A 20,726-nucleotide genomic window follows, 5' to 3' on the forward strand; every position below is an offset into this window, starting at 1 on the left:
AGTTTATTAGCAAAATTATACAGTTCTTTAGGGCACTGACTTGTTGGATCTTCTTCTTACAGCAGCTCAGCATTTGCCCTGAGTTCTATTTATTCAATGTGGAATGGCCTGCTTAATATTTCCACCCAATTTAATATTTCCACCAATCCTAGCACTGGCCCATTTACCTAATGACAAAGAACCCTAGACTATTTTTGCTATACTTTAATCTACTATACACACTGTTGACTGAACACTCTTTTAAAAAAATCTAATCTAATTGTACCACTCTTCAGCTTCAAATTCTTACTAGACTTTCACAGCTTTTAGGCTAAAATACAACATGGTTAAGTAGGCCTGTGAGGTGCCATCCACCCTGACCCATGTCAGTCTCTCCAGTCTCATCCAGAGCCATTTCACTTATCTCTGTGCTCTAGTCACACTTTCCTTCTGTCTGTTCCTGAATCACGGCAAGCTTTTTCACACTCAGTGCTTTTTCCCATGCTGTTTACTTCACTATCTTACCTCTATTCATCTTTCAGGTCTCTTCCTAAATATTAATTTTTCTTCTCTCCCTCTCCCACCACTTCACATATGAATCAAGTCAAAGACTAAAAATCTCTTAGCAGACCTTTACATTTCCCTTCTTAGCACTTCAAAATTTTTATAATTTATTGCTTTCTGTGAACCTTGTTACTGTGTCATGCCCCTCCCTCACCCCTACTGTACTACAGGAATCATCATGAGAGAAGGTACCATATCTGTTTGCTCACTTTGTATGCGTAGCATCCTGTACCAGTCCTGACACATAGTAAACATTCAATAAATACGCATCAAATGGATAAAAAGTGGATTACTTGAGACTCAACTCACATGACATCTTAACTCCAAAGACTATTCAGATCCTACTTATTTATAAAAGACTGTTGTTTCCAGCAGTTTTATTGATCAGAGTGTCCCTATCTACTTAAAAGGCTGGCATTCTTGTTCTGTTAATATATTTGTGCTAATGATTCTATCAGTAAGCATTGATGAAGTGATCTATTTGCTTTTGGACCCTTACAATCTAGGTTAGGAGTACACCATATTTCATGCACGACTGTGATTTACTTTCTTAAAAGACAATTTCAATGACTACCTCCCATTGCTAAAATTTTGCAAGGTTTATCCTTTTCCCAATGCACAGTCTCATCACTCCAGCATTGAAAACTATTCTTAGGTGGACCATAACCTAAACTAATTTCCCACTTTGCCCAGCAAGGTAGTTTTCACTTCATTCAAACTAAACAATTCAATATTCCCCACACATAGCCACCTCTGGGCCTTTGCACATTTTGTTCCTGTCAGCCAAGAATCTTCTCACAATTAGGGCTCTTTTCTGGGACATTTCTCCGGTGGTGATCATCTCTGCTTGTTGATTTCCTCTACATTCTTCAAGGCCCATTTCCAATGGATCCCAGTGATCTAACTAAACAAATCCAAGTACATGCAGTGATTCTTGTCCATTGTGGGTTCTTGTCAGATTAGTGGATCCCTGGTGACAAGCTTTTGCCCTGTAAAAGTGCTTAATAGTGTATTTATGTCTTATGACATATAAGGGACACAAATACAATACAGCAAAACACTTGAAAAATAACTTCAAGGAGGACATTCAAATAAAATTTCAAACATTTCTAAAAAATTATATCCATACATCAACCAATAAAAGAAAACAGTAGAAAATAAAACTCTACTTTAGAGCCATTAGAAACAGGTATCAGATGTGCTGTCAATGATAAATGTAAACTGCAAAGAACTAAAGAAGGATTGGTGAGGACAAATCTTTAGCAACTCGTACAGTCCTGAAACCATGAATACCCACAACAAAGAAGCAGGAAATTTCTGCATATACCACTGAGTTTTGGTACGGAAAGTATCACCGAGTGAAAGGGATACCACTGGGATATATTAAAATACAATGATTGAAAATCATTAGTATAAGAGATTTACAATAGGCAAAATTCTGCTTTTCTCCTTGGTTAAATTAACAGCCTCAAGCTCCCTACATTTACTTGTACCTATCTCTATAACAGTACTTAGTTAATGTACTAACACTTTTCCCAGCTGATCACGTGTATTATTCTGCCAGGAGCCCAATTTGTTAGCAGCTCAAGTGGCCACATGAAGCTAACCCAAGGGTTATGGCACTGCTATTTTTCTATGAGGAAATCTTGCAGATATTCCCAGTCTGAGGGTTGCCCTGGCCTGAGAATGTTTGGCAGTACTACCAGTTTAACATACCAGAGTATGTAAAATTCAGCTCCTGGGAAACAAAAGTATATAGTATAGCCGAATTGGAGATCTTTCCAATTAATTAAGGAATGATGTGAGAGTTTTGCTGATGGTATACTCATTTGTAAAGGAAGGAAGAAGGCATTTACTAATAATGAAGAAAACCCATGAAACATTTTGCTGAATGTACATTGATTTTAGAGCCACCTCTTTTCACTAAGAATGTGCTCAGTGGGCTTCCCTGGTGGTGCAGTGGTTGAGAGTCCACCTGCCAATGCAGGGGACACGGGTTCATGCCCCGATCTGGGAAGATCCCACATGCTGCAGAGCGGCTGGGCCCGTGAGCCGTGGCCACTGAGCCTGCGCATCCGGAGACTGTGCTCCGCAACGGGAGAGGCCACAAGAGTGAGAGGCCCGCATACCGCAAAAAAAAAAAAAAAAAATACATGGGAGTTTGGCATAGAGGGCAGAGACAAAATGTTCAATGCTCAGGGCACACAAATTACAGCAAAAAACCTTTTCAATTCATTATTTCAATCAACATTTCCAAACTTAGTTGACCAGGAAACAATTATATATGTAATTCAACAATAAACCATATATATACTGTGTAGTATATATGTATACATATGTGTATGTTTATGATTTATTTCTATTATCTGTGGAAGAGACTTTGAGAAGAGCTGAGATTTTAAAAAAAGGTCTAAAAAGCTGCTAGACTAGGAATTACTCTTCCTTCCTCATGTTCACTGAACTGCTTATCTGAGATATCAGCATATCTGATAGATATTCTGAGGCTCCTCTCTCCTACATTGGTTTACAATTGTAAACGACGATCCAAGGATCAAGACTTCTGGAGGTCTACAGAGGTCAGAGAGTAGAGTGAGAATTTTCCTGACAACGATAGGGAACCGATTTCTTTGAAGAGAATGATTGCTCTTCTCTGAGTCCCTTTCCCAGCACGCTTTGGGATAGGGGAGGTTATCTTCTAACACTTGACCTGTTGGGAGGGCTTCAAGAAAATCACTTGGGGATTTTTGAAGTAAGTTCACTAGTTGAGAGACGTGAGTCTGGGGTCTGATCACCTCCGAAAACATGTAAATAGCCTGTGGACACTGGGGCCTGATTCCTGCCAAGGAATTGAAGAAGGCTAGACACAGGCTCCTCAGTGCTTTGGTGGAGGAGGCAGCAGTGCTGAGAGATGGGCTAAGAGAGGGATGCATGAGGGCTTCTCTGTGGACCAGACCTAAGTGATACAGGAGGGCCAGCATTGCATCTTCGGTCCCGTCCAAGAGAGCCCACTGGCAGAGCAAGGAGCCTTCAGCAGAAAGAGGCTGCAGATGACTGCCAAATTCTCAGGGCCTCTTCTAGGGAAGTGTAGGAGAGGGACTCAGTGGGGCTCACCTAAAATGCCCAAAGGATCTCTCAAAGAAAGTGCCAGTTTTAATTATCTACCAGACCCACCCAGGGACACTAGTTTAACAGCTCTAGCAGGTGCATTCAAACTGCCTCTTCCCTTCCCTTTCCTCCTCACTGCTATCTTCCACCTTGATGAGAAGACATAACAGCAGCTCCTAGTAGGCTTATAATAGAAGAGAGAAGTGAGCCTACAGAGCCAGCTCAGCTTTCTCACTCCTGGCTCTTCCAGCCCCAGAAAGTTCTGGGTGGGGATGCGGAAAGGTTTAATTTGCCCAGGAAAGATGAACCTCACTAAATAAAAACAGTAACTGGAGATTAAAATAACAAAACAAAACAAAACCACTGTGTTTGGATATTTCAAAGTTGAGCTTGTTCAGTAACCAGTAACAGAAACTATGCAGACTGCTGGTAATCCAGAGCAGAGCATCAGGGAAGGCACATTTTAAATACTATGCATTTTACACCATAAAATCTATACCTAAGAGAAGGAGGAAATATAGCTGTCTGAAATGTAAAAGAATACAAAATATGATAGCTCATGAAATGAGCAGCATACAATGTGCTTCAAGTCCAAGTTTAACCTGCAATGTGACAATATAAAGATCATCACACATTTTTTTGGTCAAGAGAGAAAATAGTAACAATGAGGATGATCGACTATAACCCTGTCAGATTATCAGCACTGGTGTATTGTGTAGATTAGGATCTCATAATCAGAGGACCTTATTCTACTGCTCAGCATGATAGAACTACTTAAACTTGGGGGATCCAGATTGAAGAGATGTTCCCTGGGAAGGAAGAATTAAATGACTCTGAGATTCCAAACTAAAACAGGGGGCTAGGTGACTTGTAGCAGACTAGACTTAAAAATATGTTCACCTGTGACAAAGAATATGGTAAGTGATGGAGAGGAATGAATTCTGGAGCCAGATTTAGGTGGTTGAAGACCAACACATTGTGAAAGGCTACTATAATAGCTATTGGTTACAGCTCACTTCTTTTGCATCAAAAATATGTTACTGGATACATGGCAGTGAAAGTAGTATCACTATTAATTGTGCAGACCTCCATGGCAGATGGTTCCAATACCTAAAGACAAATACTAACTACAAAAATAATTAATCAGTTCCTCAAAAAGTTAAACCTAGAATTATTATATGACCCAGCAATTCCACTCCTAGGTATACACCTAAAGGAATGAAAATACGTACTCAAATAAATACTTGTACACGAATGTTAACAACAGCACTATTCACAGTAGCCAAAGGTAGAAACAACTCAAAATCCATCAACTTATAAATGGATAAACAAAATATTGATTAACTAATTAATGGAACATTAATCAGCGGTAAAAAGGAATGAAGCACTGATACATGATACAAACTGGATGAGCCTCAAAAATATTTTAAAAGGTCACATATTATATGATTGTATTTATATGAAATATACAGAGTAGGAAAATCAATAGAAAGAAAGCAGACTAGTAGTTGTCTTGGGATGGGGGAGGGGAAAATGGGGAGTGACTGCTTAATGCTTAAAGGATGAAAGTGTCTTACAACTAGATAGTGGTGCTGGTTGCACAACATTATGAATGGACTGAATGCCATTGAACTGTACACTTTAAAACAGTTACTGGTGAATTCTGTATTATGAGTATTTTACCTAAAAAAAACCCCAAAGTGGCCAAATCACAAAGGAAGCTGCAAGCCGATCATACATTATGCACAACAATTCTATAAGACTGAATTGAAAATAAGACATTTATTGCTCATAAAAGTATAAATTTTAAAAAGTAACACAATGTCGTTAAGACCTAAATTATGCTGAGTAGAAAATGGGAACAGTATTCTAGAACCAAACTTCTTGACAGATCTCGGTTTGGAGACCAAAAATATATATATATTTCTTTAATCAGCTATTCCTGATTAAATTGCTTCAAATGTCAGAAAGTAACAAAAAGTTACCCCAGTATCCTTGCCCTCTATTAAGCACTTGTAAGATCAAGAATTTGACGACTTGAATTATGAAAAACATCATAACATATTTGCATGTAAATGTTTATGACTACATAGTTGAATAAATTGGGTTGCCAAGTTAAACGTGGCTTATAGAGCAGGTCTAAAAACATTAAAATGGTGAATTGACTTAATAGGCAATACAATGCTAATAAACGCAATCCTAGAAATTAAAGATTTGGCTTTTGTTTGTTTGTTTTTTGTGTTACGCGGGCTTCTCACTGTTGTGGCCTCTCCCGTTGCGGAGCACAGGCTCCAGACGCAGAGGCTCAGCGGCCATGGCTCACGGGCCTAGCCGCTCCGAGGCATGTGGGATCTTCCGGGACCGGGGCACGAACCCATGTCCCCTGCATCGGCAGGCGGACTCTCAACCACTGCGCCACCAGGGAAGCCCAAGATTTGTTTATTTTAAAGAAAATATGTAGCAATGATATAGGCAAAAAGGAAGTGGGAAAGAGCACTTTTATGAAAAGCAATACCCACTGAAAGGGAAAAAGAAATAGTGTAACAGAAACATATATGTAGTCTTATCTCAAATCCCCATAAATTTAGCCTAAATTCTATTGAGTATATAATTTTTACTCAAAATTACCATTGTATGAAGTTTCTTTCCCCTTACTATGTGCTTTGTTCTTTGCAGTTTAATTGGAGGCTTTATTTTAAAATGTACCTTGAAGCTATTTTGGTGGTTCATCTTTTCATTACTTCAGTAATAAAACATCAGCTTGTTCACTGTAATAGTTGGTGGCAGCGTAATTAAATTCAAGGGAAATAAAGTATCTAGGTTCCCTTTTTTCCTAATGTGTGACTAAAGTGTTGAAACTTCTGTAAATAAAGCCACAAATGAAAGATCTTTGGTTGTTTTGTGAGTAATTGTGAGTCTAAGCTGTTATCACTCACCAAGAGACGTATTCTAGAACTATTTTTACCATTACTTTCAGATATGTTCTTTGGCAAGGTGCATATTATATATTCTGTCATGTTCAACAGAACTCCCACATTAGAAAGTCTTCCTTCAGTTATAAAACATTCTTATCTGTCAGAAAGTTACTGATATTTGGTGAAGAATATAAGTACTGGCTGATTATCCAAGGTCTAGTCCCAACCAAAGTAATTCAGCATATTAAAAAATCCGATGAATAAATCAGTGAACAAATTTACTTTTTGTCTCTCTTTTGAGAAAAGTTTAGAGCACCAATCATTTTAATTAACATATTGTGCATGTGAATGTATGATAGCAGCTGTTAATAATGCATTTTAAAGAGGGTATATGGTGACTTATCTAGCTACAAGGGCAACGTATGTTCAGCTATGCATATGGACTTAATATGTTATGATTGTAACATGCAGAGAGGTACAGAGAGATGTGCAATGGCTGCCTGTCTGCATTTAATCAGCTAACAACATATTTTTCTAACTGTGTAAGAGAAGTCTTTATATTATCTTAACTGTTGAAAAATTAGAGAACATGAACCATGATAATACCTTAAATTAGCTTTATACATTTTGAAACAAGTAACTATTTTTTTCTGTGAATGAAAATTCAGATTTTTTAAAAATATATGTATTATTGGGCTTCCCTGGTGGCGCAGTGGTTGAGATTCCACCTGCCGATGCAGGGGGCACGGGTTCGTGCTCCGGTCTGGGAAGATCCCACATGCCGTGGAGCGGCTAGGCCCGTGAGCCATGGCTGCTGAGCCTGCGCGTCTGGAGCCTGTGCTCCGCAACGGGAGAGGCCACAACAGGGAGAGGCCCGCGTACCGAAAAAAAAAAAAAAAAGTATTATTTAAGAGAGAAATTGGAAACAAAAGCTACGAGGACCACCTTGAAGAAACTTCATAATACGGAAACATATTGTGTTTTCCTCCTTTAAACATTTTATCTCATTGTAGTTTTGATAGAGGGCATAATTTAGTTATCTGAACACAATTAAATTTACAAACTAGCTGATTGAACGTATTAGAGATAAAACAAATTACCTTCTCTTGATATTGCCGCCTTGAAGAATCCAAAGACTGGATTAGAGCTGTGGCGTGGCCAACAAACATGGCGTAGCAGGTGGCTCCCACGATCATGCTCAGCATGGTGATCCAGAGGTCAGACATGCTCACTGGGGCCTGGGCTCCGTACCCGATGCACAGCATGTGGCTCATCGCTTTGAAGAGTGCGTATGAATACTGCTTTCCCCAAGAGTCATTCTGAAACAGAAGACAAAAGAGGAAGTAGACTGAATCATTTGGACAGCAGAAGAAAAACCATGAAAAAGTATGACCCGTACACAGAAGCATTAAAACATCCTTGTAATGGAGCATTTACACAGGTACTTCTCCCCAGTAGCTAATCAAATGACGATGTTTTTCAACGCTTGCCCAGCAAAATGAAATAGAAATAGTCTACTGTTATAGTACACAATCTTAGTCAGTTTTTGATGTGTTATTTTAAAAACTAAACATTCCTTTTGGGATAATGAATGAACGCTGATTAGCTCATTTTAAAGTTTCCAGGAAATCTGGTCATTCTCTAGCAATATATTTGCAAGCTGAGAAATGCTGCAGATAGATGTGAAGCAGATAGGTCTAAGTATAGGAATTTTAATCAAAACCATGATGTTAGATTTTGAAAGTCCAAATGGTATACTTGTGTAGTCCCTAGTCCTATATGTCTTAAATGAAAAATAAACATAATTTGGAAATACAGATCTGATAAATGAAAAGACTTCCTTGAAGCCTTCTCTGAGTAATGTGAGTAATGTTTATTGAAATTTAAATGTCAGGGTTGTTGATGGATGAATCTTGTTGGCTTTCTATAAAATAATAAAATATAATATAATAAAATAAGCAGTATAATATCTTGGCAGACACTGAAAAAAAAACCTGACTTCAGAGATTAGTTATTAGATGCAATTTCTTATGTCATTTCAAAACTTTATTCTAAGCTCAATTCTACAAAAATAAGCTGTTCAATATGTTTTATATAGTGTCTGATAAAATTTAAAGGACTTTTTTGATCAATTTGTCTCAAACTCCCTAGTCCAGGATGTACATAATTTATGAGACTCAGTGCAAAATAAAAATCTGAAGTCCTTTAGTGAAAAATGTAGGGAAAAAGGATACTGTTAAAGATAATAATATATAAAAACATTTCCTTAAAATATTTTATTACTTATAAAACTTAGGAAAATAGTACTAGTTGAGTAACAACACAAATTTACACATTTCAAAAAATGAAATTTTGCTGTCATAATTATACAAAATACAAGTAATACTAGTATACTACTGTGATATCTTGATTGATCATACAATTCTTCTGGCTTAATTTTCTGACAAATTCATTCCTTAGGTCATCAAAACTCATACAATTAATAATTTCATCTTCAGTGATAAAAATTGAAAGTGACATGTTGCTTTTGGCTAATGCAAGATCACAAATAATTTCTGATACATTTTTAGTTTTGAGGAAGATCTTTCTGTTGATGCAACTGTTACTGGAACTATTAAGAGTATTTTATAGCCTGGGACAACATTAGGATAAATTTTTGATAAATTATTTTAATATATAAATTTTAGTACATCTGGAGCTGATAATTCTCATGGAATAATTTTTAATTATTAAAAATTTTAATTATTTAATTCATATAAATCACATTCATGAAACTGAATGTGATTTTTTAAATTACAGTTTTTATTTTAAAATAACTATAGATTAACATGGAAATTGTAAGAAATAATAGAGAAATATCTCACGTACCCTTCATCAGTTTCCCTGAATGGTGACATCTTGCAAACTATAGTGCAATGTTACAACAGGAAACTGACATGGATACAATCCACTGATCTCATTCATATTTCACTAAATGTGTACTCATTTGTGTATTTAGTTTTATGCAATTTTATTACGTGTAGTTTCCTGTATTCATCATCACCGTCAAGACACAGAGCAATTCCATCACAACAAAGAACCTTTACACTGTTTTTATACTGAATTTAATGTTAAATGTAAATGTATGCAATGATATTTTAATATTTCCTCTGACATTTCCTATAACTTGCCCAGGTCATACAAGAAACCAAAAGTAGTTTCATGATTTTTATATAATCCATAATGCCTGTTTATGTATTCTATTCCTGTATTTTCAATTACAAGGAAAATTTAATTTAAAAATTGTCTTCCTTGTTAATAACTGGCTTATTTAAAATTTCAAATGAAAATAGTGTTATTTTCCATTATATGTGATGATCTGTAAATTTAATCCGTATTTCTAGGCTTGTGTATATCTGCTTTGCAATGTTGCAGGATTTTTCAGATCTGGACATTTCAAACTCAAGAATTCTAATAACTCTCTGATAACCTTTATTTCAATTGCCATGTGAACTCCTTTATTTTGTAATAATTTATTGATAAAGTTTATTGCTTGAGCTCCGCAGGTTCTGTCTTGGAACTTAGGCAAGAGATTTAATATTTGTGTAGATTCTTTGGAGATGGGCTCCTGGGACTGATAGGCAGGTGGCCCTTACTGTGGTTCTATGCTTGCTGGCATGGGAAGCCACTGCTATGTCACACTGCTGCTGCCTTTGCCACTGCTAACTTGAGCCCAGTTCCGGCTTGGCCACACTGGGGACATATAGCATCCCAGACTGCTGAGGTGTGCATATGTGTGCCTTGCTGCCTGGCCCATTGCTTGGCTTCTGTACTTCCTGCTGTGCCCTCAGGCCTGGACCTGTGTATGCACAGCTGCCACCTTGCAGCTCCGATGCTCATATTCATGCCTTGTTGTCCCAGTGGACTTCACATACAAAACATAAATTCAAAGATAACATTATTATGAATTTCAAGATGGCTGTAGCAGAGCTTTAATCCAAGCACAGGGTCCTTCCCAAAGTAGGTCCCTTTGCAACAGCCAGGTCATACACCACATACCCATGAAGCCATCCCTGCCTCTGTCAAATTAACTCTTAAATTATCATAAATTTAAGAAATATATTGAATCTATATGGATATTTTTGTTCATTGTTTTAATAGGACTTTCTAAAATCAAATTTATAGATTAAAATAGAACATGATAAGGTTTAAAAACCCAACCTCATAAACTTTGGAACAGCATATGGCTGCTGACAAATGAAAAATAATAGTCTCTTTTAGTTGAAAGAGTTAAGTTTCTTAAAGTGAAATTTATTTTATTTTTTTTATATAATAAAGGCATGCTGCCACAGTAAACTATCCAGAGAGAGAGAACTATAAAATAAAATTTAATTTTAAAGAAAGAAAATTATTTGTATATTATATTATACAATGCAAATTGTATAATGAACCCATGCACAGTTTTAATTTTGGGGAATGAACAGAGTTCATATGTATATATATATATAATTACTCTCAGGAATACACTTAAGGTTCCCCAAATTCTAGATGTTCCATGAACAAGAAGTGGAATACTTAATTAACAAGCAATGTGTTCTATACAAATTTTGAATGTACATGTTATTTAAAATGATATTTAATTCTTGAAATCCAACTCAATAACATACTGATAATACTAAAATTGGATTCATTACAAACCACACTATAAAATGAACAAAAAGCCTTTTATCCCTATGATCCATTCAAAGAACGGATAGAAAGAAAACAAGCTTGATTAATTTCTTTCTGGCTTTAAATCTCTTTGGGGCTCCTAGAGAACTCCAGGTATTCACATGTCAAGGTGACTTCCTATCCCATATATGATGATCTTCTCACGTGCCTGCATCTCCTCATAGATTAGGGCACAGCCATGACACATTGATCATGTTCTAGAGTCTAAACTACATGATTCAGTGGAGATACTCAACACTTTTATTATTGTCAAAAGAAAGAGGGAATAAATTTTGATTATGATGTTAAATCTAATGCAAGATTTCCTTCCTTTATACAGGGGTATAGAAAAAGCATGTTGTTCATGTTGATGAAATTAGATATAATGCAAATCATTCAAAAGTCCAATGGGATGTCCAGTGGAGATTGCACTTTAATTCTGTTCATATTATTTAGTTTTGAGGGGAAGCAGCATGTGGAGCTGGAGTATTATTTCACAAACTAATGCAGTTAGATAGCAGCCAAACTATTTTAAATAAGAATGTGTATTTATGTTCATTTTCATTTATCTCCTTAGGCACACACAGCAGGCATACTCTCTTAAACGAGTTAAAATAAATTTATATCATACATGCTTCATGATCCTTTCAAATCATGGAAAACTTTTCTACTCTTGTTTTATCCATATTTCTCTCCCTTTCTCTCCACCTAAAAATCAGGTATAGATTTCTCTATACCTTTTCCCATGCTGATATAATTACATGCACACACACACACATTGTGAGATTCTGGTTTTTTTCCCTATAAAAATGGATTATATCATATATTTTTTTTCTTCACATTGCTTTTATCACAGAAATATCCCTCCAAAAATCTAGTCTTCATATAACTTGTTGATGCCGTAGTTAATTCATCCATTTGCCTATTGTTTTCTAGTTTTTTTCCACTACAAACTATTCTGTAGTAAACAACCTAATACATATAACCCTTACATTTATCAATCAGATTCCCAGGAAAATGTTCATTGGGTCAGAAGGTAAAGTTTTCAATTTGATTTTAAAATATATTACCAGACTTTTTCAAAAGACTATAACTTTTCCAAAAACAAGAAAAACTATACTGCATCACTTTCTATAGTGAGAAATAGTTACCCATTGTTACTCTTATTTGCATTTCCCTGACTAGGGAATTTGAGAAGATGTTCATATACTTATTAACCAACTAGAACTCATTTCTGATGAAATTCTTATTTCTCCTTATCATTTTGTAATACTATAATATTTTGAAGACTTGATATCCATTCTTTAACTATGTGATTTAAATATTTATGCCTTATTTACTCTTTGCTATACAAACATGTCATTTTATGTAGAAAAATAAATTGTAATTTCCTTGACAGCTACTGGATTTCCTGTATTGTTTTAAAACACTCCCTAAATCTGAGAATATTCATATGTCCTAAATGTTTTTCTTGAAATTGTTATTTTTATATTTACTTATAGTTACATCTTTTACTTAAATGATTTCCATTGGTATATGGAATGAAGTTCACATTTTCTTTAATTCTAAAAGGATTCTCTCTTGAGACAGCACACTAATAAACAACCTGATCTCCACGGACAGAAAAATGCCTTCTTTGTTATATATTGTCTACGTATATCACTGGTATTTTTTTCTGGGCTCAATATTTTGCTCCATTGACCTGTTAGACTATTTCTATGCTGATACCATATGGTTTTAAATTACAGTGACTCTCTCTCTCTCTCTCTCTATATATATATATATATACACACACACACACACACACACACACACACACACATATATACACATATATATATCAAACACCCTTCTCAATTCCAACAGGGGTTTAAACTAAGTTACTATGTGAAGAAATTTGAGCAAGACCATGTTTTAAGCAGGAGAAAATCTGGAAAGATGATGCTGGATGTGGGACAGGGTACTTGGGAGAAAACTCTGGTTGAGGACAGTCATCAAACCCAGAAAATTCATCATCTATCTGTCTATCTCTCTCTATATCTATCTATCTATCTATCATCTATCGGAAGAGTTTTTCATGGATCAGCCAGTCTAAATTATAGCGACAATATGTAAGAGAATAAGGAATACACTAGGAAACCCAGTGATGGCCAGATCTGAAGGGTTCAGAACATTTTTTTCAGTATGATATGAGAAGCCTCTGAGTTTTTCAACAAGGCATGATATGATTTGAACTATATTTTAGGAAGACTGATCAGGAAGCATTGATGCACAATGGTTCTCCACTGAGGATAATTTTGCTGCCCAGGAGACATGTGGCAACACAGAGAGCCCTTTCTGGTTTTTACAACTTGGGGAGGAGCTATTAACATCTAGTGGGTAGACGCTAGTGAAGCTGCTAAACGTCCTACAATTCACAGCAAAGTTCTCCCACAACAAAGAATTATCTGGTCCCAAATGCCAACAGTGGTGAGGTTGAGAAATCCTAGTGTGGACGGTAGACTTAACAATAGATACAGAAGTCAGTTTAAAAGCTATTACAAGTTTAAGGGAGGTGAAATGAGAGCTCAAACAGCATAAAAGTATAAAGTATAAAACAACAACAAGAGATAATCTTGAGGAGACAAGACCTATAGAATTTAGTATATCAGGTCTTTGTGAAATGGTAAAAGAAAGAGGATACTAGAATACCTTAGGGGGTTATGAAAAAAATAGAAAGATTCATGCAATACAGGCTTTTCCTATGGGGCAGAGTGATTAGGTACAGGGATCTTTTCTGTTAATTCATGAGACCAGTATCATTCTCTTCAGATGCTGAATTTCCTCTACATTGTGTGTACAAGAGCCAACCCAGCCCTCACAGTGGTATGTGAGTATTTAGGTGGCAACCATGATTATGAGGCTGTCGTTGAAAGGATCCCAAGTGGAGGAATGGTATTTTATACAATTACCTCCATTGTCTTTTATCCCCTCCTACTCTCCCTACCATCCCCACCCACCATTACAGTCCTAGCAACAAAAGATGCGAGCAGGAAATTTAGATTGACTGTGATAAAAACACATACAGCGTATTCTTGAAAAACAGTATGATAAAAACAACATGCATGGCTCTAAATTGCTCAAAGCACCAATTATTATATTAAGTCGGAACAGTCTTATCATCACTTGATAAATGTTGACATTGAGGCAGAGAACACAGTGACTTGCCCAGGGTTACAGATTTGTAAGTGGAATATTCAGTTTTTTTACCCCAGGCAGTCGGGCTCTAGAGACCATATTATTAACCACTGTATGATACTTATCTCAACTTTACAAACCTATTATATTTATAATTTCAGGCAAAATACTGAGGTTGAAAGACTAACTGACCAGTCCAAATTTCACATTTCAACCCTATTTAACGTAGTAAATTAAAATAAGGCAAAGAGCAGACATAAAGAAAGGAAAGATAGGATCTTAGAGGGTTTTGTGAAAAATCCAGGAAAGTTTCTATTCCCAATATGTCCTATTTATTTTATTATGTAGTTCTCTTTTCATCTTTTAAAAATGATCCTATCATGGGGTTCCCTGGTGGCGCCATGGTTGAGAGTCCCCCTGCCGATGCAGGGGACACGGGTTCGTGCCCCAGTCCAGGAAGATCCCACTTCCGTGGAGTGGCTGGGCCCGTGAGCCATGGCCGCTGAGCCTGCGCGTCCGGAGCCTGTGCTCCGCAACGGGAGAGGCCACAACAGTGAGAGGCCCACGTACCACAAAAAAAAAAAAAAAAAAAAAAATCCTATCATATTTTAGTGTACATCAATAATACCATGAATAGAAGACTGTATACTAATAGTGCTTTACCATACAATCTAAATATTACCAACTTACATATAATTTGAATCCTATTGAAAGTAAACAAATAATTTACCTGTGAGCTCTGATTTAATTAGGGCTTATTTTGTTTTTATTTTAGGTAATGATTTACCAACAAATTGCTCCTTATAGATTATTATTCAGAATGTTCACTCATTTAATTCATCACTTCGCTGAGGCATCATTGAAATTGATTATTTTTTTGAGGAAAATGTACTGAGCCAAGTTAAATGAAAATATATATAAGATCACTTGATTACTCCATCAGGGAACTTTCATATAGAAAAATTATATTTTGAGCTTTCCCTAGGTTTACTTAAAATCCTTTCTAGGCATTTATTTTGACACCCTGGTTTGTACTGCTACTGAATTTGGAACAGGGTTAAGGGCTATGGCAAAAGAAAAGAAAAGAAAAGTTTCTTCTAGAGTGTCCTAGATCTCCTGACATAGGACATTCAAAGTCAAACTAAGCCACTTAGTAACCCACCATGACAAGAAAAGTTGTCCAGTTCATCATCTATCACATGAACTAAAATTCTGTTAAGTTAGGATGCCAAAATATTCCATTGTTGAATACCCGAATTAACTCTTCATCTCTTGAAAGCAAATATGAATATGTTAAGTAGGTAAAATCTTAGCAAAATCTGACACACAGAATTTAGAGACTCAAAAATTCACACATCAATTGCTAAATTATTAAAAATCAGAGAGATAACAAAGTAGTGGAACTAGAAATCCAGGTGGAGAATGAGATTGGCTGTGCTAGGCTACCAAATTTCCATCAGTGTGTTCAATTTACTTCTTCAGTCACTGAATACACTTACTACTTATATCAACTAGAGCAATGCCAATCAGATTGAAAGTTACATTAAAGAGTCCTCAGGACAGGGAATACAGCACAACATAATCTGCCTGAAGTCATAAGAAGTGTCAGTAAAACAGGTGGCCAATTCCAAAGATACTGTGTTCACTTGAATATGCCATGATTTTACTTTATCTGTGTATAAAAGAACAGAATCAGGGCAGTAAACAGTTGTTCTCCATCAATTTCACAGTGCTGAAGAATGATAACCATCAACAGACTTTGGGAGCAAACTTTATACTGATTGGTAATTGAAATAGAATTATCCCAGTTTTTTAAGTATTAATTAAAATTTTTTTGTTCCTTGAAATACATAATATATATATATATATATATATATATATATATATATATATATATATATATGATGCAGCATTTCCCCTATAGCATAGTGCTGTGCAAAGCAAATATTATCTCTCAAGTGAACAAGAAGAAAGAGACCCTACCAACACTGTCTTATATTGATTCCGTGACTTATCAACCTTGTTACGTAACATTAGCACTATATTTTTAAACGTATTAGGAAGTAGTGAGTTATTTCTCTTCCATTCACATGATAGAAGCTCTTGAATTCTTGGGATATATATTTGTATTCTTGATAGCAATATCTCCAAATAATTTAAAAGCCATGATTTTTGGCAATGACATGGTTACATGTATTTCTTCAGTGGGAGAAATTTATTTTTCTTATTTGGAGTGTTATGATCTGCTTACAAACATTTGCACCTCTGACATCAATGTTTTTGCATTATAGGAGGGTTTAACAGTTTTTAGCAATAAAATATAAAGCTACTGAATAATAACTTGCTGATACTGTAAAAAGAATGATGTCTGGTCATTTTAAGAGCTTGTTCTAGACATGTTCCCTGGTCAATTAATCCTCTGAGTTCTAAGTGTACTCTCTCCTGTTTCAATAATGGTGATAAAATACAAAATTTGCATTAAGTAGATTTATAAATTAAAATGTAATGATACTTGAGATCATGGATATTTTTCTTCACATTTCTTTTAATGTTGGTGCATTTTTTTTAAATAAAAATTAAACAAATCAATAAATTATTTTTAAATTTGGAGTTTCTATTAACTCAAACTTTTGTGCTAAGAGTTCCTTAATACTTATAGAAAGGTCCTAAATCAGGCATAATTTCAAGATTTTAAGTGTGATTTTTCGATTATAATTAGCATTTCAAGAAAAATATTTTCATGCGATACCTCTTTGCTTGTTTGTACAAGTTAATATAAGGAATTGTATTTTACCTATTTTTCTATGTATAAATATTGGTAAATATATTATATATGCCTAAATGTAAGGGAACAATGGAAGATAGCGATGCTAAGCACTTAATTCCTTGCAAAGTACTATTGCATCATCTCATTTCTCCTTACAACATTCTTGAAACCTGATGTTGTTATTACAGGTAGGGAATGCAAAGCTTGGAAAAATTAAGAAACTTGCTCAAAGTCACACACCTGTACGTGGCAAAGCTGGAATGCAATCACAGGTCTGTCTGAACCACAGTATAATCCTCTCTATTTCAAAGATCATAGCCATGTATTTCATAACCATTTATATGAGTAACAGTCATGATAATTATAACGCAGGATCTTCAAGCATTTTAAGAACATATCCATAGTACAGAAATTCTTTAAGTATGTACATATTTTCATTGCAACCAGTGAAAGGAAACCTCTACTACACTAAGGGAATTTAGAGGAAAAATTATCGCAGGTTTTCATCAGAGAAGACCTCTAAGGGAAAATTCCCTGGACTGTCTGAGGTCAATAAAGATGGCTTGATCATATGGTTGTATTTCACTTTTATTTTTTCCTATTGGCCAAGAACTCTCAAGGGCTCTCCTCCTTTCCTCCTATCTCCACAGCCAGGGATGGAGCAAACTATCCTGGTATCTAATAGGAAGGAGTCTTCTGGAAGGAAATCCTTGTCTGAGACTTAATCCTCCAAAGAGCTGGAAGGTGCAGGTGACACCAGGAGGCAAGTTCAATGTGAAGCACTAACTGATGCTATGAGCTGTCATTCAACACCTGGCTGAAGTAAAATATGCAATTGATGCATATGCATATTTTCTAAGTGCTATTGTTTAATATGCACTTTAAATTAGTTGTATGGGTTTTAGCAAAGCAGCTCTGTCCTGATTATCTTCAAATTAGTAAAACATCTCTTTTGATGGCATTCTCAAGTTGTTTAACTTGCTAATTAGAGGTTTTAGCATCTCACTAGAGTAAAAACAACTAAAATTAAAGTGAAATTAAAATGCAACAAAAAACCATAATCTTTTTGCTAGGCTCAAACTTCTGCTCTTAATAAAGAAAGTAGCCACCTGAGACATAAAAGAAGCAGAGAGTTAAGAACATCTTTTCAGCCTGAGCATAACCCTTGGGTGGTTATTGTTAATTATTAGATCATAAAATTTATTAAATATGCAATTTTTTGTTTATGTAAATGTTTATGTTACCATATAAATACAAGGAATTAGGTTTTCTTCCTAGATAATTTGCATATATGTCAATTTGTATGACAGACGGTGGAATGTAGAAAGAATTTGTATTTTTTATGCAGGTTAAATGAGAGGCTTTATACAAAAGGCTGACACAAAAAGTGGCTGTATATGAAAGGGTGGATACCTAATAAGATGTTTATGTGTTTTCCACATAACATAGTCCTATAAACGAGGATCTAAATGTATTAATAGCTTGTGTACGTGTGTGTGTTTTAATTTAACAAGCATGTTTATAGCACTTTCTACTGCTAGGTACAATTCTAACCTTTTTACAAATATGTAAGTCATGAAGAATTTTATTAAAATATAATGTTCAGAGACAAGCGTAACTAAAACATAAAAAAAAGTAGACCATAGAGAAAAGAAATGTGTAAGCTGACAAGAAGCTTACTTAGTAATTGGTTACTTATGTTGAGGTTAAAAAAGAGCTTTTCCATTATCCCAAAAGTCAGGCTCTCACTTATTACAGATTCTGAAATCCCATCTTAGTGATGATTGAATTTGCTCTTAACATTTAACAAATCCACGTAATTTTGATGGTATGGTAAATAAACTTCTCTGCTTTATCTTTTTATATCTGGATTTGCTACTGGGACAGGGAGTCTACTACCATTAGTAAGAAGGGACAATGAAATAAAACTAAAGCTTTGACACATTAAACATATTTTTTTATGGTAGACTACCTTTATGAGATCTGGGCAAAAATTTAGTCTATCCCCTATGAGCAAACTGAGTTTCAGAATCTCCATGATGATAAGATGAAAATGCAGAAACATATAAGTAAATAAACAGATAGTTACATAAATGAAAATATTCAGACTACCCAACTTTATTTTAATCTAATATGCAAGGAACAATATATCTAAGGTCTCACCTGATTTGTCTAATAATTGAAAAACAAAAGGAAGCTCTCATGTCTCTACATGCTTGCAAATATCACTTCCACTGCAGTTGCATAATTGCAATAATAACCATAACACCACCAGCAGCAACAACAACAAAAACACTGGGTTCAGTTTACATAGATCTCTTATAATATGAATTTAATTTGTCTTGGTGATTATCACAGCAGCCTTATGGTAGCTACAACAGCCTTCATTGTCTTCCTTTTACTGATCAGGATGAAGTTCAGAGTTTATCTTGCCCATGGTCTCATGGTAAGAAGCAGTACCTCTCCATTGGTTCATTGCAGATACACTGCATTTTAAGCTATAGCTTAATAATTGCTGTCCTGTACTCAAGAAGAAAATAAAATCAACCATGATCTGGTTAAACTATCTCCATTCTGAAAGTGATAGTTACAATTCAAATTGTTATCACAGTATATCTAGGTAAAATGATGAGGCCATCCACTATAATCTGTATTGAGTTATCTACTTGATAACTTATATTGCCCTTGAGTTATCTACTTCAGGGAAATATACTTTTATTAGATCATTGGCTAATTAAATTATATAGAAAACCATTCCCCTATGCTCAAGTTATTTCAATCACAAGTTTGAAAGATAAATGTCACCGGTTAAAATTATTGTGTTACTTCAGAAAAATACTTTTAAAATTCATCTTCTTATTCATAGCAAAGTTGTAGCTACACAGATCAGCAACTGTACATGTTATTTAATTCTAAAGGCATGACTTTAAATTGTAGACAAATAAAGCCTTCAATTACAAGTAACGCTAGAACTTGGTGTATTGATTACTCAATCTAATAAAATAAGCCTAGGAAATCCTCCACTGTGTAAGGCTGTGCAAAAGGCAGAAAGTATTGGGCACTTAGAGTTATTTTTAGAGCCTAACCCCAAACTTAAAGCTCTTATTCTATGACTTGTATTCAGTGTTTTCTTAGCATGCAAGGCTTCTGTGTCAGAGCTACTGATCTGAGAGAATATTCTGCTTTGACTTCTAAATCCACATAAGCCTTATAGAAATGTAAGTCTTTTTATTTTTTATTATTTTTTTTTTTTGCGGTACGCAGGCCTCCCACTGCTGTGGCCTCTCCCGTTGCGAAGCACAGGCTCAGTGGCCATGGCTCACGGGCCCAGCTGCTCCGCAGCACGTGGGATCCTCCCGGACCGGGGCATGAACCCGTGTCCCCCGCATCGGCAGGCGGACTGTTAACCACTGCGCCACCAGGGAAGCCCACAAATGTAAGTCTTATAATGTGTGGACTCCTTGATGTCACCTACAACTTCACATAAAATTCAAATTCAAATATTTTACTTAAGAAAAGCAAAACATTTT

General features: G+C 35.5%; 1 protein-coding gene across 1 annotated transcript in view; it reads right to left on the bottom strand.

Annotated features, from left to right (window-relative positions):
- Positions 1–20,726, bottom strand: part of HCN1 (hyperpolarization activated cyclic nucleotide gated potassium channel 1) — a gene marked incomplete at both ends in the record, with an annotated part of 400,231 nt that overhangs the window by 110,787 nt on the left and 268,718 nt on the right. The window contains one exon of the mRNA XM_081234057.1: positions 7,664–7,882. Within this exon, the coding sequence (XP_081090183.1) occupies positions 7,664–7,882 (219 nt within the window). The remainder of the gene's footprint in view (positions 1–7,663; positions 7,883–20,726) is intronic.

The sequence above is a fragment of the Mesoplodon bidens genome (genome assembly GCF_964165515.1).
Source record: "Mesoplodon bidens genome assembly, chromosome: 4".
NCBI lineage: Eukaryota > Metazoa > Chordata > Mammalia > Artiodactyla > Ziphiidae > Mesoplodon > Mesoplodon bidens.